Source organism: Rousettus aegyptiacus, unplaced genomic scaffold (assembly GCF_014176215.1).
Source record: "Rousettus aegyptiacus isolate mRouAeg1 unplaced genomic scaffold, mRouAeg1.p scaffold_m13_p_10, whole genome shotgun sequence".
Lineage (NCBI taxonomy): Eukaryota > Metazoa > Chordata > Mammalia > Chiroptera > Pteropodidae > Rousettus > Rousettus aegyptiacus.
The window spans coordinates 24,968,559-24,992,283 of NW_023416285.1; the positions used below are offsets into that span (position 1 = coordinate 24,968,559).

Consider the following 23,725-nt stretch of genomic DNA (forward strand, 5'->3'; position numbering starts at 1 on the left):
CATTGGCCAAGTTTATGACAAATTGCTATCAAATAACTAGTGATAGTAATGGATTATAACCCACTAAATAAAATGAGAACCCATGAGTCAATATGAACCCAAAGAAATCAACAAGGGAGAAGGAAATGCTTTACTCTATAATGAAACCTTGACTCATACAAAGAGAAGGAATGATGGAATTAGAAAATCATCAATGAATGCTAAACTTAATGAATGACAGTTTAATAAAGAACAGGGCATTTACATAGTATCAAAGAGTATCCTCACAAATTACTTAACTAATTTCAAGGGTGAAAAGCAGGACAAGCTGGAGAACCCTGGCAGATGCCAACTTAAGTGATCAAAGTGAACATCATCAATATGGGAACAAATTGACATTATGTGCCTCAAAGAGAAAGCACAGTGGCAACCCTGCCAAAAATGCATGATTTGAATCTAACCGCAAGGACACAACAGATAAATCCAAACTGTGGGACACTATACAAAATAACTCACCTATATTCTTCAGAAACATCAAAGTGAAAAAGAAAGGAAGGTTAAGGAACTATTCCTTTATAGTCTAAATAGAAATGATAACTAAATTCGATGCATGACCCTGGACTGGATCCTGGGCCATGGAAACAGCCATTAAAGATCTTATTGAGACAACTGTTAAGATCTGACTATGGACTGTGTAGCAGATTATTATTGTGTCAGTGTTCAATTTACTAATAACTGTATTGTTTATGTTATTTAATGTTAATGATAAGGCACTGTCTTTATAATTAGGAAATACATACTGAAGTATTAGGGGCAAAGGTTCATGGTATCTCTAACTTACTTTCAAATGATGTAGGGAAAGAATGTATAATTTTAAAGCAAGCAGGGCAAAAATGGTCTATCTAGGTAAAATGTATATGAGAGTTTCTTGTACTCTTTTTACAACTTTTCTGTAAGGCTGAAATTGTGTAAGATTAAAAAATTACAAAAAATTCAGAAAGACGTAAGTATTTATATACTTAGAGTAAGAAAAATTAATCCTCATCTGGAACCTCTATTTTCATTCCCCCTCAAGTCAAGCATTAAAGATTTGAAAATTTTTTAAATGCACAGGAAATAGAACTTTTTATTAAATAGACTTTATAAAGCAAATCCCTCCACTCAGTAATAAAGATAACAGAAGAATCATGGTCACATATAATAACTTGAAAAGATCATAACTTATTGGTTCAGTCTTAAGCTGTAAGAATTAATGGAGAAACTCAACTGCTCAACATTCAGCAGTGTTCTATTAAAGGCAGAAAAGATACTAAACAGGCTGCAACACGTAATCATATGCACAATTTCTTCAGCTAGCAAGATGTAGACTACTACTTCATGAAGCAGGAAAATAGCTACAAATTTTGGGCTTTCTAAGTATATAATAAGTGTGAAAAAGACCTCAAAGAAATGTCCTATTTCTCTATCAGTATTATAACACCCAAATGGTTCATTTTCATTACACTAAAGTAGCATGCAAAGCAGAAAATAAAACATCATTCCTAAAAGCGTTAGAGCAATCATCGGCCAAAAGCTTCGGTCAGCACTCATTCTTTAGCATGACATAAAAAAGAAAAATACTTCTAAAAAAAAGCACTCTATTATGAAAGATGTACGGTTACTTAATGAAATGGCGAAGATGTCCAAAGGAAGAAAGACAAAACAAGCAAAACATCTCATTTCAAGTGACCCCAACCTTCCACAACCCACACCAAGCAAGTTCATTGGGCTAAATCTGCAGAAATACCTTTTTATAAAAGGCTACAAGGACTGTGGTCATTAAAAAAAGAAGTGAGTAGGAAAAAATCAAGAACTGGTGTAAAGCTAAGGCAGACCTGCTTCCTCATCCTCCTCCTCCTCTTCCTCATCATCGGAAGTTGATGACAAGGGAGTTGGTGCGGAGCTAGCTTGATTATTAACATATTCACCATACTGCATGCCTGTAAAGTGGAAAGCACAAACACAAGAGTCAACCAACAGGAAAGATGAGAAATAAAATTTGACATTGCATTAAAAGTGAGAAGGAACTCTGACATTCCAAAGAGCATCCCAGCATGCATATTAATATTAGCAAATGTATTATCAAAACTGGAACCATTAGAAAATCTCTGCAAAGCAGTTTAGTAAAAGCAGCTCTAATATGAACTGATTTAAGTATGAAAATATTTAGAAAACAACAATGATATTCTCGGAAAATCCTACTGGGATCTTTACACTTTTACCTTCTTTAACCTTAGGGCCCTCATGGTATACTTCCTTTGGGACTGCGCACTCTTGGTGAGCAGTGATCATTTCTACTGAAATGAATTATACAGCTTATGACACACATACAGATACCTGTTATCTTCCTTTTGCTAATGGCACCTTGATGATAACTCAGTTCCCATAACGGAAAAAGAATGACAGTTAAAGAAAAGAACTGTATTCAGCATAGTTCTCTGCTCACAGTACTCAAAAAAATGGGTTTACTAACTGTGGCCCTACAGGTGTGACAATTACAGGAGAGTGAATTTTCTGAGATGGCCAGTCATCTCAGCGTCAGCCTGTTGCCTGCGCTGAGACTGAAGCAGGTGAATGAGACTAGTCTCCTGTGACACACACCAAGAGAAGGCTGATTCTGCAGAAGGACACAGCAGCTGGTAACTGTATAATGCTTCCTTTTAAAAATATTTGACTGAATATTTTTATAATTTATATTTAAATCGAGACTTAAAAAATGAAATGCCACAGAAATTTCAAAAGGGAAAATAAAATAATCTTAAAAATGAAAACATTTTATAAATAAGAATAAACCTCCTGTATTCTTATAGTTCTGCTTGGGGAAAAAGAATAAAAAAGAAAAACACCCAGAAACACAGTGTGAATTTTCAAGAACATTTCACAATATTGGAAACACAATGAAGGCTAACCTCAACAAAATCACATGACAGTCCCCTGATACACTTCACTGTTTTTTCAGGTGACCTTTTAAATTAGCATAGATAAACATAACTCATGTCTGTAGCAAGATAAAAAGCTATTAAAGAGAAAAATTTGAGCTTAGAAGGGAACCATGGTTAAACTGTACATCAGAAGCAGTGATCTCCCCACTATGACTAAAAAGTCATGGAAAAATCTGCTAGCTTTGCTGAAATATCTTCTAAATATAGACAAAGTAGTAGTTACGACAAGTTCATCTGAGAAAATAAAAATCAGTTTAAGTAAGTCAGACAATACAAGTAATAAACTTGATACCTTGAAAGACCAAACTTAGAGGGGCATGTTTCTCTAAAAAAACCCCAATTAAAATGAAAATTAGACCTTAGGTTCAATACACTAAGAAGTTACAATTAAATGTAAGTTAACAGTAAAAATATTTTATAGAAAAGAAATTCTTCAATTTAAGGATTCCTTAAAAATGAAGTACTTTCTCAAAATGTAATCAGCATTGCACTTTAAGAAGTACACATGTGTATGTATATAGTAAGAAATAAACAGGAAGAAATTCCATTTATTGTGCTGAGCTAAGTGTGGCCAATAAACAGGAAAAAAAAAAATAAGAGAATTCATTCTTTTCATTACTGAGTCAATATGCAGGTTGCTGACTCTAACCAAAGAAGCCAAAGTACAGGGCACACCATATGTTATTATAAGATATTTTCCTCTTTCCCTAGGTTTACTGAATAAAAACAGATTATTGGAAACATATCCAATGCTTTTATCAGAAGCAAATGAGATAGCCATAAAATGATAAAAAAAAAAAAAATAGAACTACTTAATGCACTAGAACAAATCTATGAATAAGACAGAGTAATACTGTATTGTATCATTTTAGATTACACTATAGTTGTTAATGTACTATATTAAGACAATGTCACACGACATACTCAGAATTTTATTTCTTAAAAAAAGATGCAATCTCTTCCAAGTACTAATCAGGTCTGAAATCTAACTATGGGAGGTGAACACACAGTGTAAATATATGTATGCCTTACTGTTAAAGTACAGCTGAAACTTAATAAATTTCATTAACTAATGTCACCATAAAAAAATTAAAAAAAAAAAATGCAATCCTTTTTGAGACATGTTAGAGATGAAAGTGTCAAAATTTAAGTCCTACCACAAATGTGCTTCTTACTATGCTCAGAATTTGCTTGTTCAAATAAACTTTGTTAAAAGCTTAGGAGTATTAATGGCACAAGAAGGTGACATTTTAGTTAATCCACAAAGGAATGGTGAATGGTCCATGGCAATAATCAATCCATATTTAAGTGCTATGCTCTAGATTGGGTCCAGTACATACAAAATGCAACCAATGGGGAGTGAGGGCCAGAAAGGGGCTGACGACTAAGTTATGTGAATGGCTGAGAGCTTCCTGAGTGTTTTTGCTCAGACCCTAAGAGCCAGAAACCTATATATGAGATTACACAGGTTGGATCTATAAGGTAGCAGAATATGATGTCTTCCAGAGCTCAGCCTGAAACCCACTATAAAAAGGTACGTGGAGTACCTTCCACCTCCACCATGAACAACAACATCAGCTATATGCTGACTTATTCTCTCTTAATCAGAGTTTACAAGGTATGACTCTAGTACACCGTGAGGCAAGAAACACTTCATAGAGCTGACATAATGAAGAATTCTATAATTAACAGGGTCCCAATACGAAAAACAAAACAAAGCATTGGGTTTAAACGACCACCATTTGGTCTTCCGGCAAAACTCCAGGAGACCAAAACCTTCAGGCTGCTTAATAAAAGGCATCTTCACTGCTCCCTAGATACAGAGAAGGTGTAAATAAATAAAATTAGTCTTAAGAGAATAAATCTGTTGTGGGGTTAGCTCTTTTCAATTCCAGGGTTCAGACTTTTGAGCAACTTATCTTTCCTAAGCTGTTCAGCAAACAAGGTACACATACTAGAAAACTTGCCAAGAGTTTTCACAAAAAAATAGTTTTAAGAGAATCAATTTCCATACAACTCTTTCCTAAAACTTACCCAAATTAAGAGTGCCTGTGTTAACAACAGCCTTTCTCTCACTTTACAAAAGAAACACATACCCTTAACTTATCCTAAATCTTACTATAACACTGCCCTGAGGAATAAAAATCTCTTAAGCACTAAAGGGAAAATATCCTCCTTCCTTAAACGATTAATTTAATAATTCTGCATGTATGTGGTCCCATCACTACTGTCAAAGAACTTACCACTTTTCAAAGAGCCCCATGAGAACAAAACAAAAACGTTAGGAAGTATTGACTAGACAAGCGGCAGGACATTGTGGATAAAGATGAAGACTCTGGGTTCAGTTCTAGGTTCTACCACTTACTAGTTTGTGTCCTTGAGCAAGTTACTAATCTTTCTGTTCTTCATTTACACCATCTGTAAATGGGGTAGTAACTACCTCAAGTAGTTGTTTTGAGGATTAAGTAATTAATATACATATTTCAAAGCTTAGAATGGTGCCTGAACTGTACTAAATATTATATGAGTATTAGTATTATTTAAAAACATGTCTGTATATTTAGTTAAAAACAATTATTTTCAGCTATTCTTAATACTTAGCCCTAGGGCAAGTCATTAGAAAAAAAAAAAAATCTACCAACCTGAGTAGTATTCTTAGTAATGCTAATTATTATAAAAACAAATAGACTGTTTTCTAGGACCACCAATTTTTTTTTAAGATACACTGGCTAAAACTCATAGATAAAAATTCTACATGATTTCTTGCAGCATCAATATGAGATGTTCAATATAGTACTTTACAATCTATTTTAGCATAATATATTTATAATGATTATTTGTCATTTCTCACCTCCTTATATTCTATAGAATACTTCATTCTTTCTACCTCCTTTTAACAAAAACAACAAAAATTTACTAGGTGAACCTAGTCCTAAGCAGTGTATGTTTTTCTTTTTTTATTAAATACATGGGAACATTCCTTTTTATCATGATCTCTGATGAAATTAAGTTATTTTTGATTTTTATATTTTATTCCTTTATAAACATGTTTAAAAAGTCAAATAACAGAATTTGATACACACGATATATGTATTTACCACAGGAATGCAGAACTTTTCAAGATAATTCTTGCTTCACAAATAACATATTAGGTACATATTACATGGTATTGTTTCAAATTTGGTAATGTGAAACAGTATACTGACTCATCGCCTAGCTTTTATAGCCTACTATTAAAAAAAAGGATAAATTAATCATATTAGATCTTTGAGATTTAAATTTGACTGCACTTAGTAATTTAGCTTAAAAGATATATGCTACAATTTATTTCTCAATGGAGTAAATGATACCCTTGGAATTCTAGAAACATGTTTCTTTGGATTAAAAAAAATTACATCAGATGTTCTGACAAAGAATTAAGTTTGTCTCACTGGTTTGAAAATGAGGACTGCCTTTACCAATCAGGTTATATAGAAAGATATCATCCATAAAATAAATGACCTACATCACAGCTTAAAAGTTTTGATAAAAATACATTGAAATGATGTGATAAGATATTGGCAATGGTATCATGAAATTTACAATATTTTAAATAATTGCTGATTCAGTAAGATGAGCACTGGGTTTGGAGGCAGAAGATTGTATTGAGTCTTGCTCCCTCCTTGGGAGTCTGTATGTGTTTGGGTAAGACACCTAACCTCTCTAAACTGGAATTTCCTCATCTGTGAAAGGAAAATGAAATATGATGTGCTGATTTCACATGATGACCAAGAGAGAGATAAAAGTAAAAGGTATTTTAAAACTGTAAACCACTATATTAAAAATAATAATAATGTCACCAACTATCTGGAAAACAAAACCTAACAAACAATAATAAAAATTTCTGACATGTAACTCAGAAGGTTAAAAACCCAAAAAAGCAATACTGCTTTAATATAACCCTTCAAATACCATTTCTATCCACTTTGCATGAACAAAGTTTCTCAGCAATTTTACGTATAAAAATAACTATGAATGAAATTTAGCTAAGTTTATTTTATTCTAACAATTAATCATATACGACTCAGGTACATAAAACTATGGTGCTGGGGGTGGGGGGTAGGCATTTACCTCACAAAAATACATATTTCAAGAAACACGTACTATCCATTAAAAAATACCAAAAGTCACGATGTTTATGTTGTTTTGACCAACTAAATAATAATAATTTTACTGGTTACTTAAGCCAGAAAAAAAAATGTTAATGCTTAGACTTATGGTCATAAACGATAAATTAAATTTGAAAATCTTAATGTATATAATAACACTGTGGCGGAAAAGTATGATACAGAGTGATAAAAGAGTTTCTAGCTTAAAAATATATAATTACACACAGGGGAAGGGGTATGACATTAAGGAGATAAAGAAAAAAATGAAAACTTTCCAAATGTTAAAAAAGGGCATATTTGGGTATTTTTTTTAAAGGATGTGGTAGGTATCATTTCAGTGGATACAAAGAATAATGTAACATCTGTTTTAAAAGTCACACATGTAATATGTTGAAAATTATAATTAATTAGTTAAACTTTTGTTGAAAAATTTTACATGTCAATCTCATAAATGTTTAAGTAGTTAGAGCTTAAAAAATTGTTTTTAGGAGATATGCAAGCAAAAATTGGAATGCTCTCCCCTAAAAACCAGTAAAAAGTGCTGAGTTCTTGAAAGAAAGAGTGACTAGTAAGGGTGTCTTTGAAACTGGGAAAAAAAGACATCTCTTTTAAGTAGTACTATTTTAGTAGTTATCTTGGAACCACAGCACACCCTATGCAGGCCATACATGGCACAACTACAAGAGGCACCATTTACACAAACTACCACTTGGTAGCCCTAACTCAGAAACAAGTAGGTGTGTTTCTGACCTACCCAAAGGCAAAAAGGACACTAAAAAACCAAACGCCTACTTAAGAAAAAGGAAAAATAAAAGTTACAGTTCAAATGTCTCCACTATTATCTTTCTTGCTATTTATTCAAGGAGCTTATCTTAGATAAATCAAGAGTCCGTTAATAGCTAACAACAAAACATTCAACCTCATTTTAGATAAATGAACGAGATAGAAAAGTCTGAGTTAAAAATCTTTCACTTTGCTACTTACTAATTTCTAATTTAGGTTACCTAATTTTTGTGAAATCTCATTTTTCTCATCTGTAAAACAAGGATATCTACATTGTAGGAATGATATGGAGATTAAATGAAATAATAAATATAAAGTGGCATATTGTAAGTGCTCAATAAATGGCAGTTCCTTCTCTTTTCCATATATTAGTAAGAAAAAAAAGAAACAATTACTATTTAGTGGGAAAGTAGTTTACAAAATGATACAGTAAGATGACAACATGGAATTTAAAATAAGATGGTCAAAAATATGATAGGAAAAAATGAATTAGCAGGGGCAATGTACAGGGTCAAAACATGCAAGATATTTAAGAAACAGAAGTAGTCTTTAATGCAGAGGAAAGACACACACGAAAAAACACTGTTCATCCAGGACTACAACCTAACCTTACTCATGACAAGCAAAACTTTCCTACCAGCCCCTCCCTTTAAAGGCAAACACTTATAACTAGATTCTATTCCCAATGTACCCACTGGCTGGTTGGAAATCAATGGACACTCCTTGGTGCTGCAGTTGGTTTTCCTATAAAACCAAATAAGAAAATTTATAATGTATAATCTGATCAAATTATAGAAAGGCTTCTGTTGACCACATAAACACTCACCAGACATAGGCACTGAAATGAGGCTAAGGATACAGATGCTTTTCCCAAGTTTCAGAACATGACAGAGAAGAGAGTTCTTCACATTCAAGGTCAGGAGTTGTTATTACGTATTATGTATAGTCCCTAAAAACATTACTAATGGTTGCTCTAGAAATATAAACAATAGATTTCTAAAAACAGTTCAGTTATATCTCATCAAATGAAAAATAAAGTATATTAACCTGAAAAATCAATTTTTGGACTTGGAATTTTAGCCAGACAGAAAATAACCATGAATACTGCCAAAATAAAGACAATGTGGGGAAAGAGCGTCAAAACAACACATTTTAGTTGCCTGTCACTTATTTAGCACATGAAGAATATTAACGAGCAAACAAACTGTATTGTTTGTCAATGCTGTCAATGTGGGATATAACTGCATTCCCAAAATTGGGTCAAAGTTATTTGCCATTAATAATAATGATAAGCATAGAAATACACTAGATAAAGAAATCATGGGTACTTTGTCCTAAAAGAAACTAATAACCTTTAAAAAATAGGAAATAAATGTTGTATAATAGAGGGACGCATTAGTTAATTAAAATAAATTGACACAATTAATTAGACAGGAAAATGACAAAGACTGTGCAGATAGGTGAAGAATATGAATAATTTAATAAGTGTAAAAGCAAAACAAAGTATTTAAACTAAGCTTGTAATTATGTAAAATATAATTTCAAGAAGTGACTGGAAGTTAATATCTAAAAAGAAAAGTGTTTAAATTGAAATTATAAATTATTTTTTCATACTTTCTAAAAATTATGTGTATACAGTTTGACTTAAAATCAGCCATTTGAATCAGTATGTATGTATATGTGTGCTACTTGTACAGTATAATGAATCTCTCCAATACCTTTCTGTTGTAATAGCTCTGATGGTTGTGTAACTGAGGCCACAGGCTCAACGAGGTGATTTGCAGTGGGAGGTGTTCTTGCTGATGAGGCTCCTGACACAACAGTGGACACCACTGGGCTGGACTTGGGAGGCTGGGCATTTTGCATCACAGGACAGGATAAAGAATCTGCAACTAAAGACAAAAAACTATTTCATCAACAGCAATAAACTTGAAATATATTAAAATACTAACAGAATACAGTTTATTTGAAGTTCTTATAGAAACTTCAGTAACATCACATTTATCTAGTAAAGTATATCTAGAAAATAAGGTGGAACAAAGAAATTATTTTCAAAAAACCTCAAAAACTTACTTACCAAATGTTTTAATAATCCTTGATGGAAAATTTCCTAAAACATTTCACAAGCTTCCTTACCTTCTTAAACAAAATAAACCCAAAAGTTTTTCTTTACTAATGATCTCTATTATTAATTACTGTACTGTACAATAGTACTTCAGATAAGATTGATGCAGTAATGTGGTTCATGAACTCCGCAAAGGTTCCTAGTATCTTCCCAGATCTCATTTTGCACTGTAAACTGCATGAGAGTGTGTAAACACTTCTCATCTGCTGCTTCTAATCAGATGCCTTATTTCACATATAAATGAGTTAAGGACCAGAGGGTAACCCTAGGTTGGGCTTTTGGAATAAAGTACATGTAACTCACAGTGGGCCTTTTGATAGCTCAAATTGTCTGACCTAGAAAATACTCTTCAGCCAACCAAGAGATAACTAAAAAATCTATGCAATAACTTAAGTGCCCATCAATGGATAAATAAAATGTGTTATGTGTATGTATGTGTAAAACATACAATAGATGAATGAATAAAAAAAATGTATAGATACACACATATACAGACACACAGAAATTATTCAGCAATTCAAAAGAAGGAAATCCTGCTACTTGGAACATGATGGATGGACCTTGAGGGTATTATGCTGAGTGAAATAAGCCAGAGAATGACATATAGTGTATGATCTAACACCTGTGGAATCTAAAAAAGCTGAATTCACAGAAAGAGAGAGTAGAATGGTGGTTGTCAAGGACTGCGGGGTGGGGGAAATGGGGAGATGTCAGTCAGTGGGTACAAAGTTATAAGATGAATAAGTTCTGGGGATCTAATATACAGCATGGTTGACTACAATTAACAATACTGTATTATATACTTGAAAGTTGCTAAGGAAAAAAAGCTTAAATATTCTCACCACATACACAGAAAAGGTAATTATGTGAGGTGATGGATGTATCAACTGATTACTGTGATAATCATTTTACATGTGTATCGAATTATCATATTGTACATCTTAAACATACAATATCATGCTAATTATACCTCCATAAATCTGGTTGGGAAATCCTAAGACAAAAGACTCATAGTAAGCAGTGAATAATATACTGAACATATATACCTGTACATATATGTATATATGTATGACGGGTGTGTGTATGTATAACTTAGGTCTAAGACTGAAACAACTGTTGAACTAAGATGACAAAACAAAAGGAGTCCCAATATACAAATGATATAAATATGGAGAACGGGGAAAGAAGGTGTAAGGTAGTCTGAATATGCTGGATGCCTCATCATTTTTAGGAAGAGCAAACGTCATATAGGAGACTGAAAACACAGTCACATTATTTTGCTGGTTCCTCTCATTAAGAAGTGGAGTCTAGTTTCCCACCTCTAAACTGGGGCTAACCTTGACTGGCTTTAATTAAGAGAAGTAATGTGGCAGAAGTAATGTTGTGCAAGTCTCAAGAGGCCTTGCAGCTTATCCCTTTCCACTCTTGCAATTCTGCCCCGAGCCATCATACAAGAAAGTTAGTTTCTCAAGTAGGGAGTCAACTTAAGAGAGTCAACAGTCTGTGTAGGCTGCTAGTCATGTGAGTGAAGCCCTAGGAGAATTCATGCTTCAGACTGCAGCTCAAATGTCCAATATCAGGGAAAACTTCCTTAACGTTCAAAACTAACAGACCAGATGCACCTACGAGTACACTCGTCAAACATCATATATTATCTCTGCTTCATGATACTTAAATAATAACAATTTTACATTCATTGTTTTTATCCGGATAATGTCTGCTTTCCCACACAGGCTGGCAAACTTCATGAAGGATCAAGTGTTTTACTATTTTATCTCCCAGCACTAAAACAATGCCTGTCATATATAGTTGGCTTTCAAATATTTGTCAAATGAATGGAGAAATGTTCTGCAAATATTAAGGACCACGGAAGCATGTCAGCCAAAAAGAAACTGCCCTTTCACAAAGATAATCTGACAGAAGAAATAATATATAAAACGGGCACTATGAAAATAAACTGCTGTACTGCTGTTCAGTCAGTGTATGGGATGAGTAGAGACAGAACTCATGATTCAAGAATAAATCTTTTGTCTTTTTTGGTATTAAGGTAGTTCCCCATTTCATTCTTGTAGCTCATTATAATGATTGTACGCAAAATTCTTTCAGAACTAGGGAGACAAAATAATTCTCAGCTAATAGTACTACCATCCATTCAAGTTTTTCAAGCTGGAGAATTTAAAAGGCATCTTTTATTCTTCCTTTTGCTTCATAAACTATATCGACAAATCCCTGTAATCATCTCTGTCATCTGTCATATCTAAACAAGTCCCAGCCCAAGTTATTATCCTTCATCTAGGTAACTGCAGTAGTTCCTTCCCAGCTTGTCTTCCTATCTCCAAGTTATTCCTCCTCCTGTCTACCACAGTGGTCATAAAAGAAAGTTCTGAAACATAAATCTGACAGTGTCACCCCCTTGCTTAAAAACTTTTGATGGCTACTGGACCAAATAGGACCAAGTTTATGTTTCCCTTTCAATTCCTCTCACCTTTCTAATAGTATAGCCCAGCAGAACCTAGGAAACTGATCTACTGGAAAAGAGATAACGGAAAAAGCCAAGATCTGAAGGAAGTGAGCATGAAGATCAACATCTCACTTTCTGAATTTAGAGGAGTAAATGTAAAAAAATTTACAGGTGGGAGGTACAAGGTTGAGAAAAGATGATAAGGTTCAAAAGCAGCTTTGGAAAAACCAAAGGAGTATGAGTGTGAGGAAGCAAAAAAAAATATGTTATTTCCATCTCGTAACTCTGCAACCTCACGTTTCCAAAGTTGAAAATAATCTCTTTATTGTACTATATATACCTCCAATGTAGTTTCCTAATTTATTTCTAACTTGTATTTTTTTTGTCCAGATAATCATCTCCTACAGGGTACTTATTTTGCTTTTCCTCAGGCACATCACTACCCTGAGGTAATAGATATAATATTAACTTATCAGTGACTATATGTTAGTATCAAGTATGTTGTGGAATTTTACACAAGGATTATATAAATGTGTATTATTATTTTTACATAAGTAGCTTTTTAAATGCTTGTTTTATAAAACGGTATGTAGTAAAACAGCATTAATCAGATAGTACTATTTTGTAATATGCTATCAACATGTGATCCTTATTAAGCAAAAAATAGTAAAAATAATTTTAAATAATTTTAAAAAATTTTTAATTGCAGTTGGTATACAATATTATATTAGTTTTAGGTGTATGAAATAATTTTAATAAAAATAATTTTTCTGGCAAAATTTTAGATCTTAGCAATAGGATTTATCTTGCTAATTTAAAAAATTACATACTTTTTAAAATGAAAGGTAATAAAATAAGAAAATGACTTTAATCTACAGTTTCAGTACTCATCTTGCTGTCGCACCCTCAACCAACATCACCTCAAATTGAAAAAGAGCTTCTGAGCCTTGAGATATTTAGTGACCATTTAAAAGTTTTTAAATGGCCTAAGAAATGATACCTTCTAAACACCAGCCAAAATTTCACCCTACCTAACAGCACCCAAAACATACATACTTAGAATACTTTTTAATAAAATAATCTGAAGTTTTAGTGCTAAATTTTTCTACAATAAAGAAGCAAATGAGATAACATTTAAAGATCTTTTTATTCCATGTTTCTGCAGATAAATTCATCAACTGCCTAAAAATAACAGCTTGTATTCATCACTGTGTTTTTGATAATCACTAAACTCAGATTTATGCTTTTGGATCTCCAACCCTTTAAAAATTGCTTAAGAAGTTTTACTATACTCAAAAATGAAATCAGTACAATCAAGTAATAAAAAATGCATTTTGTCATTTATTCAAAGGTTGTATTTCACACAAAACTATTTTAGTACCTAAGATTCTCTTTTTAATATGACAATATAATTTAAGAGTTTCAAAGCAATTGTTTCCTATCTTTCTAGAAAATTAAAATCAATATTTCCATGGTTCCCAAACCTTGTACTTAGGTACTCAAGATGCCCGTGGAACAAACTCACAGGGTTCCAAGGGACATTTTAAATTTTCAATAGAAGTAGAGTGACATCTGTCAAACACCTTATGAACTATTATTACTAAGTTGCTGCGGAACTGTGAAAAAATACTGAGATATTATCAACTGAGAAAGTTTGGGAACTTCTGTAATATTTAATTTTAAAGTAGATTTTAAGTAACCTCTTTATTTCTTTTGAAATAGTGAAGAGTATGTGTCTAATTAGCCTGAGATATATTTGTCAACCTCTGAAGTACAACTTAAAAGCAATTTAACAATATAAAGTTTAAAAAATAACACAACACAACCTCTAAAATTATATTTTTTATGGTTGTCCTCAGTACAGTACTGGGATTAAAAGAATAAAAATATACCCCATCTCTCTGCCTACAGAACCAATTCCTACAGTTATTCAAATAGGAGGTCATTTTGTAATTATTTCTACTATTTTTCAGTATTTTTTTCAATGATAGGTCCTTTCCAATTAGGTATTCTGTTCATTGACCATGTGGTCCCCTATTTCCCTGATCTCACATCTCAGTATAAACTGGTTCCATCACATCTCAGAAATATGACAGGAATTACCTATATTTCTTTTTTTGGTCACGAAAGTCACAAAATCCTTAAGTCAGAGGGTCCTTAGAATAAGCTGATCTATAAAAGGAGTGCTAAAAGAAGAGCGAAACAAAAGAATTTCTAGGAATCACAAAGACCTAGCTCTGAGAAAGGCAGACTGAGAGAAGAAATTGAACTCCAAGACAAAGTGTGTTTTTAACATTAATAATAACCACAAGCAGCCAACTTGGATGGGTTTTCTCATCTGTAAAGCAAAAAGACTGTAGTAGAATTTGGGCCTCTTACTAGGCAAACCTTGATATCAAGTCAGAAAAACATTCCCGAGACTACCCTGGCCAGTCTGGTTAGCTCAGTAAGCTGGGGCTGAAGAGTACAATCTGTGCTAGTGATTCTGGTCCACGGTCAGGTTTAGGAACCGTGATGATGCTTTAAGATGACTTATGCAAGATCCAGTCAATTCTTTTAACTCTGACTTGATGACTATAAGTACAGAAGTTATCTTCTTTATCTATAAACAAACATGTGAAGAATGGAGGAGTGGAAAGACAGAAGAGATACTGAGGAGATCTAGATCCACTGGATCCCGTTAGACTTCTTGTTACATACCACCTTCTTTGTTTAAACCATTATTAGTAGCTGGAAGCTGAAAGTGTTTCTAAATGACATAGCAATGAAAGATGATCTTGATATAATATTCTAAACTTCTAATTTTAAATAACCAAATTATCCAGAGGATACATTTCTACAACATCCCTGACATATGGTTATCCAGACTCTGATGTACAATCTGAAGAAATCACTCAGAAAACTAGCACAGCTTTACCAACTCTCATTCTTTATATACATTTTCTTTCAGTTCAAGAGTTGTTAAGTTCAAGTTTACAAGTTAAATTAAATGACCATACCCTATGGAAATCTCACACTAAAAAGACTGCATGCTTGCATTCATAATTTGTTTTAAACTAATAAACTTAACCACATCTTGGTTTAAGAAGGTCATGAAAACTAATCACAAGGGTATTTATTCTTCAAGCATCTTTCCTTCCCTTTCTCATTCTTCATCCTAACTTACCAACTGGGAATAAGAAAACATCAGCTTTTAAGTGTAGGAAATAGATCTTCTGTGAAAGTCACTAATAGGAGCTAACTCAGAGACACCAGTGCTGTCATCTTTTCTATAGTGAGTGGGGCTCTGGCTGGGATAATAACTGTCCCAAAGTTGAACTAGTACAAAAAAAAAGAGTAGTGGCTAACAAAGCATATACCCAAATGAACCCTTTCATTTGCTCTATACTTAATTCACATTAAAGACAACTATTGCAGAGGCATAAAACATATCAATAAATATTGACTGAGATCCCAATCATGGTAAGGAATTAGGCTACAACAGGCAGAAGGTTGAGTGGCTAATTGTGGACAGGTGAAGGGAAGGGCCCAGGGAGATGCTACAAACCACCACATTAAATAAAGCAAATTAATTACAAAGGTGAGCTAATTTCCAATTTTTCTATTAGGTAATATCATCTTTAACTTTCATGCAAATGAAAACCTGATTGGAAACGCACTAATTTTCAGCCATGCTTTGGTGAACTTTTCATTCAACCTACCGGTATTTGTCGGGTTGTTGTTGGCTGTAGCCAGAGAACCAGTGTGGTTTCGAATGAGATTGTCTTGGGTCGATGGAAGGCCTGAAGATGACCATGAGAGAGTATTGTATGCTGAAAGACTCTGCTGCTGGTAGTACTGCTGTGATGGTGGAGGTGGAAGTGGTGATGGATGGTTGGGAGCAGTATTTTGACCAGAAAATGAATTATCTCTAACTGGTCTGACAGTCGAAGCATTCTGTGAGGTAAACATCTGTTGCCCATATGGATCACCAGCAGGCAGAGAGGGATATGAAACACTAGGATACGCAGCATTAGAAACAGTTGACACAGCATAGTGACCACAAGTAGAGGGAAATCCCTGAGAAACAACAGAATTGGCAGAGTACATGGCTGGACTATTGTAGTGATTCACAAAAGAGGAGTGTGGCTGGGAGGCACTCGTATGCAAATGGGCTGCTGATGATGCTGCACCCTGGAAGTATCCCGGAGTGGATCCCACAGTGCGAGGGGCAGGAGGGCCCCTGCCATATATCTGCTGTGTTCCTGGTTGTTGGTTTGCTGTGTTGGGAGTCACCACATTTTGTGCTGGTCCCGTATAGAGACCAGAATAGTAATCGCCACACTGGCTATCCACCGGCAATGAGGTCATTTTCCCAGGTCCTTGAGAGTAATGTCCTGAGGGAATATTATAATTTTGAGGATGCAATCCATACCCAGGTGGAACCTGCATTTGATTCTGTGCTGGACCTGAAAAAGAAAAGCAAATATTTACAGAGATCGGGAAGGAGATCACTAATTTTTAAGCGTAGTTCCCATTTACATGTTGCCTGATTAATTTATTTCTCCACAATCTCAAATTATTACAAAAGATATATACTGTTATAGACCCACTGTGGTAGCTAGTCTCCAAGATGGCCTCAATGATCCATATCTCCTGGTCCTCATGCTGCCCCACAATGTACCAGAATTGGTGGGTGACCCATAGCACATAGCAAAAGTAAGGATACATCATCTCCAAGATTTGCCCAGTCTGGGGTGCTGGCTCTCTCTCTCTCTCTCTCAGATCACTCAGTCTGGAAGAACAAACTTGCCAAATTGTGACGAGCCTTATCTAGGGAAGTCCAAAGAGAAACTGAGGCCTCCCAACAGCCATGTGAACAAGCATGGAAGGAGATCCTTCACAACTAGTAGAATCTTGAGATAACTACAGCCCCAACTGACAGCCGACCGTGATCTCATGAGACCCTAAGAGAGAACCACCCAGCAAGGCCATTCCTAAGTTTACATCTCTCAGAAACTGAGATTAAAATATTTGCTGTTTTAAGTTGCTAAAGTTTTGAGGTATTTTGTTATGCGGCATTGATAACTAACATACCCAGGATGGAAGAAGTTCTAACCTTTCTTATCAGTTTATTAAAACTATAAAAGTAACAATATACCCAGTATCTATATTAAAAAAAATATAAACAAGGAAGACTATCAAGTGAAAGTAAAAGTCCCCTCTCCCCCTCATATCTGATATCCCACTTCCCACATGTAGTAGCTACAGCTAATGGTCTCTTGTATATCCTTTGTACATCTATGTATGTATGCAATGCATAAAAAAGCATATCTATTTTTTAAATACACAAAGATCATACTACATTTCAACTTGTTTTAACTTAATGTATTCTAGATATTGTTAGCATAAATCAATCTTCATTATTCTTCTAAAGAAATCTACAGTATTTAATTGTAGAAACATAACATTACTTATTAAATCTCCACTGAGAAATATTTCAGGGAGTGAACTAATTTATATTTATGAGGACAACATCTGTGATGAATCTGAAAGATAAGTTCCTAGAAGTGAAACTAGAGGTTCAAAAGGTTTGTGCTTTTAAAATTGACCATTATACCAAATGTCTCTCCAAAACGGTCTATAAATTTATACCTCCCATCAATAATGCTCGAGAATGCCTTGTCTTCCCAACATTGAGTAATATTTTAATCTTTGCAGTCTGATAAGTGAAAAACATTTTAGTTTGCAGTACCTAACTTCAAGTGACGCTGAGAGTCTTTTCAAATATTTCTTAGATATTTGGGTGTCTTCATCTGTTATTTGCCTTTGTTCCACAGGGTTTTATTTTCCTTAATGATTTATAAATGTTCTTGTATATTAAGAAATTTAACTTTATGTTATTTCTATATGGTGTATATATTTTCCCTTAGGTTACTGTTTCTCTTTAGACTTTGTTCACGGTATGATTTGCTATAGTTCCTCAATTATTATGTAGTAAAATCTTTCACACTTGATAAATTTTAAAATCATTCTTAATAGAGCTTTTCCCATTCATTTTATAAAATTACATACCCATGTTTTCCTCTAATGCTTTTACTACTTCCACTTTTATAGTTTTATATCTTTGATCACTACAGGTTTTTATTTTATCAATATCATTAACAATAATCCTAACATTTTATTGAGTCTATTAAACATTTTACACTATGTGTCCTCTCTGTTCTAAGTGCTTTACATATATTAATATCTTTAATCTTCCTCGAAGCCTCTAGAAGTAAATAATATCATTATACCCACTTTATAAATAAGATAAACAAGACACAGAAATTAAGTCATTCAACACAGTCACAATCTTAGGAAGTAACTAGGCTGGGATTTGAATCAAGTAGTCTGGCTCAAATTCATAGTTTTAAACAATGACCTGTTGATCCTCACTACACTAAAATCTGACTGGCTTTCTTTAGCCCAGCAAATATTGGTCAATTGTCCCAAACAATGGAATTCTAGCCTTAGTTCCAACTAAGAGCAAACTTTATCTTAGAATCGAATTTTCCTATCTTGTGGAAGAAAACAAGTATCTGTGCCATACTTTAAAATGAAAAGGTAACAAAAACAAATATTCACAAGCTGTTTCAAGTTCACTAACACCAAGGATGTGTCGATGTATTCCTAGCTATAATATATATACTTGTTTATAAAAGACATTATGAATAAAGCTTAACATTTCCTTTTTCTGTTTTTAATTCCTACTAATATAGTAGAACCTTCATCTTTGATCATATAAATACATATTCTATTGCAGATACAAAGATGACTTATGCAATCAAACTGTAAGGAAAGAATAATATCCACCCTATTCTAAGAAGTATATAGAGAATGAAAACTGAGATAAAACTGTTTTACTAAGTGTCTACTTTACTCTTCTTACAGGATATTTTACATGGTCATGGTTAACCTGAAAGAATTTATTTACTTAAAAGGAAAAAAGGCTAATAGGAATCTTTCATTAACATGCCAAAAATTAAAAATAATAAAAAAAAAGTGACACCTTCTCCCTCCCCGCCTTACTTAATATATAAAAAGATAGATTTGTTATTCTTCACTGCTGTCTCAGAAAATTCTACTGGTATGAATTTATCAATCAAAAGAAGATCCAAATCAGAGTTGGATAAATCTGTTTAGGTGTCTTCCTACTTAATGAATTAGTTGGTTCATCCATGCTACATGGATCGAAAAACAGGGAAACAATCATGTCCGGCTGCTCAAATGTCATTCTTCTAAAAATAACAGAAATGTTGTATTGATTGAAATTTATAGAAGTGAACTGACCATCAGAGGAAGCCTATTCTCAGTCCATGAAAGAAAACAAAGGCACATACTTTATGGGGGATGAGGAGGGGGCTAGCTAATTATATGTAGATGCTTACTATTCCTTACTCTATATCAAGATCTAAATGTTCCCAAAACATGAAGGGTCTGAAAATAATTTCATCGAAAATGATAACTGAATCAAGACTCCTTTGAAAGCAAATGTTTCCTCTCAAATATTTTGTCAATTTTTAAAAGCCTGCACTTAAAAAAAGAAAACCACATAAGAATCAATTTGAATTGAAAGAAAATGATATCCAGGACAAGAAAAATATCTTTAAAAATTTTGTCTTACTGTGACCTAAAAAGAAATGCATTTTCTTTACTTCGACTTCAAAATGCATTAAATAACTCTCCCAATTTTCTCTCAGGATATAATATCGAACTAATAAAGTTTTATTTCTTCTGCATATACTAAAATCTGAACCTGGCAAATACTACAAATGAGTAGTTTACATACTTACATTCTTTAAAACAAACAAAAACCATGGTCTGTAGAATAAATTATGGCAATTTTACTAATGTGTTTTCACTTGCCTGTTTCCTGTAATTCCCTAAGCAATTGTGACAGTTTTAAACATGGCCCCTAAATTCCTTGATACTCTGCTGATTAAAGGTGGGGGTGGTGGGGTCTACGTCTACTCCCCTTGCATATGAACAGGCTGTACAGCTTCCACCAATAAAGAATGGCAGAGGCAAAGCTGTATGACTTCCCAGACTCAATCACAGGCAACTCAGCTCCTACACTGTTCGATGGAACATCTGTATGTGGATCCCCAAACAGTTGCGCAAGAGCCCAATGATTCCACAGCTGTCATGTTCTGCAGAAGCCAATCCACAAGGAAAGGTCATGGTAGGCGCTTTGGTCTGAAGTCCAAGTCTCTGATTCTAGTCCTGGTGCCAGACATGTGAATAAATGAACCTTCCAGATCATTCAAATCTCCAGCCACTGACTCACCTTTGACTCTTCCTAGCTAAGGCCCTAGATATCCTAGAGCAAACCCATCTCTGCTGTGCCTTGTCCAAATTCTTGATCAACAGAATCTGTGAGCATAATAAAATGGGTGTTTTAAACAATCACGTTTTGGAGTAATTTGTTATATAGCAATAGTAATGGAAATAGCAATTAATTACTATTGCAAAAAATTCAGAATCCAGATTCTAAAACTAAAATATATCCATCTTTACCTAACTTAAAAATGCATTATATTCTTAAAAGTTTAGACATCAGTTTCTATATTAAGAAAGAAAATGTTATCTTTGAATAAGCTAAACATAGTATGTGTGTGTGTGTGTGTGTGTGTATACACACACACACACACACATAATGTACTAAATTGTCGTACTGCATTAGAAAAATAGTTCCTTCATAGAATAGTTGAGAAATGTAAAGCTTTAAGCGAACTATAGGGGACACTAGAAAAAAATGAAAGAAAAAAAATAACTGAATGCTGAAATGTGGGTCTACCATGAAAGGCAAAAACAACTGGAATCACAGACATGTGCTATAGACCTGCATTATCCAATATGATAAGCCATGTGTGGCTATTGAGCACTCGAAATAACGCTAATCTGAATTGAGAAGTGCTATAACGATAAAATACACAATGGCTTTTGAAGAAATAGTATGAAAAAATATCTCAGCAATTTTTAATATTAAATACATGTTAAAATGATAATATTTTGTATATATTGGGATAACTGAATAAATTCAAACTGATTTTACTTGTTCCTTTTGATATTTTAAAATTACATACGGAGCTTGCACTAAATTACTATTGAATGTTGCTCTAAGACAGAAAAATATAAAAAGAAAGGGGAATCAATGACCGCATATATGGAATGCTTTCAATTTAGGCCTAAATATTGAAATTAGACATTAATAGAAACATTGATTATAAAAGCATTTTGAAGTACTGCCAAATATCATTAATGCTACTAATTTCTAAGAAAAATGGAAAAATAACTGGCTTTCTAGGATAATTTAGATGCAGATCTTTCGCTGGATTCAAAATGATTCTGCAACATATATGAAAAGACGGCTGGTATTTAATACTTATAAAATGAACAGCAAAAAAGGTTGTGGAAGAGAGAATAAGTTACATAAGTAGATAGTCAAATTTTTAAAAAATAACTCTATTAGTATTTTTCTTATTACAAAGGTAATATAGTCATTGCAAAAAGGTACAGAAAACTATCAAATAAAAATCATCCCTAACCTGCGTTAACTGCTATTAACGTGCTGACGTATATCTACCCAATATTTTCTTTTTGCATGTAACTGCTTAATTTAGTTGAGCAAAAGTGGGCTTACAATGAACTTGTATATGATTTCTTTATTTGGCATGACTTAAATATCTTTCCATAATTTTTAATATCTGAATAGTATAGTATTCCTTTACATGGATTTATCGTGTTTTAATAAATTCTCTATCTGGCCACTTGGTTGTTTTCCATTATTTTTAAAACATGAAGCCACATGGTGATGAGTGTGTGTGGAGGTAAGTCTTTGTGCACGTTCACATTACTCTTCTAAAAGTGATATCCCATCGGTTCCAATCACTGGGTCAGGTCCCTAGTTGGCACCTTAACTGTGCATATGTAGGGGAGAGACTGGGATGCCCAGGACAAAAAGGCAGGCAGAGACCGGAATCAAAATGGGCCTGGAAGTTAAATTTAACATTTGAAGGCTTCAAAGCAGCTCTTATAATATGTTCAAAAAATAAAAATATATATATTCAAAGAATTGAAGAAAACCAGTAAATGAACATATAATATCAACAGAGAAATGAAAACTATTTTAAAAATGGAAATATTCAAAAGAAACAAATAAATATGCTAGATGGCCTCAACAGCATGGCAGAAGAATCAACAAGTCTGACAACTGAGCAATAAAATGATCCCATTCAAAAAACAGAGACAAAAGACTTAAGAAAAACAAGCAAAACTTATGAGACTTGTGGGACAATATGAGGCACTCCAACATACATGGGTGGAATACTGGCCTCCCGAAAGATACATCCACATCCTAATCCCTGAAACCTGTGAAAATCTTACATGGAAAAGAACGAATATTACTTTATGTGGAAAAAGGCATGATTAAGTTAAGGATCTTGAGAGGAGTTGTTTCTCCTGGATTATCTGAGCAGGTCCTAAATGCAATCACGCATATTCTTTTAAGACACACACAAAGAAGAGAAGGCCAAGTGAAGACGAAGCAGAGTCATGAGGCCAAAATACAAGGAATGTAAAAAGCCAACCACAAGCAGGAAGAGGCAAGGACCAGATTCTCTCCTAGAGCCTACAGAGAAAGTGTGGCCCTGCCAACACCTTAATTTCAGACTTCTGGTCTCAGAACTAGAAAAGAATTTTTTTAAGCCATCCAGTTTGTGGTAATTCATTACAGCAACCCTAGGACACTAACATAGTAAGGATATAGAACAGTGATTGTCAATGCATAGTATACAGAACCCTGGCAGTACTAGAAACTTTGGGGGGGATCTGTAGGTAAAAACTTTTTATAATAGTACTAAAGTAGCATTTGCACTCTTCACTGTGTTGATATCTATATTAATGGCACGAAAGGAGTAATGGGTAACATGCTGGCCCTGTGACGGAAATTGAAGCAGTGGAAACCAAGCAACCCTAGTAATCATATTTTTCACTACCATGCACTCGTGGTAAAATAAATAAATAAGCAAGCTAGTTTCACTTAAGACTATCCTAAATAGAGCAGTGAAAATTATTAATTGTATTAAATCTCAACACTAGAGTATATGGCTCTTCTTAATATTCTTTGTGATGCAAATAGGAATAAACGAAGTACCTCTATTGCATACTAATAGAGATTATCTTAAGGAAAAAGCACTTATTCAACTTAGCTCTGAGTTTTTTCATG

General features: G+C 33.7%; 1 protein-coding gene across 7 annotated transcripts in view; it reads right to left on the minus strand.

Moving 5' to 3' along the window:
* The window catches only part of SEC24B (SEC24 homolog B, COPII coat complex component), a 72,620-nt gene that overhangs the window by 36,986 nt on the left and 11,909 nt on the right, over positions 1-23,725 (minus strand). For 4 of the 7 annotated variants that reach the window (XR_001596389.2, XM_036227624.1, XM_016140842.2 and 1 more), the window contains exons 2-4: positions 16,179-16,925; positions 9,610-9,783; positions 1,854-1,958 (exon numbers count right to left, since the gene is read on the minus strand). Coding sequence is in view for 6 of the 7 variants with exons in the window: in XM_036227624.1 (XP_036083517.1) it covers positions 1,854-1,958; positions 9,610-9,783; positions 16,179-16,925 (1,026 nt within the window). In the remaining variant the exon portion in view is untranslated. The remainder of the gene's footprint in view (positions 1-1,853; positions 1,959-9,609; positions 9,784-16,178; positions 16,926-23,725) is intronic. The other 3 variants (XM_036227626.1, XM_016140845.2, XM_016140843.2) reach the window with 1 other exon arrangement.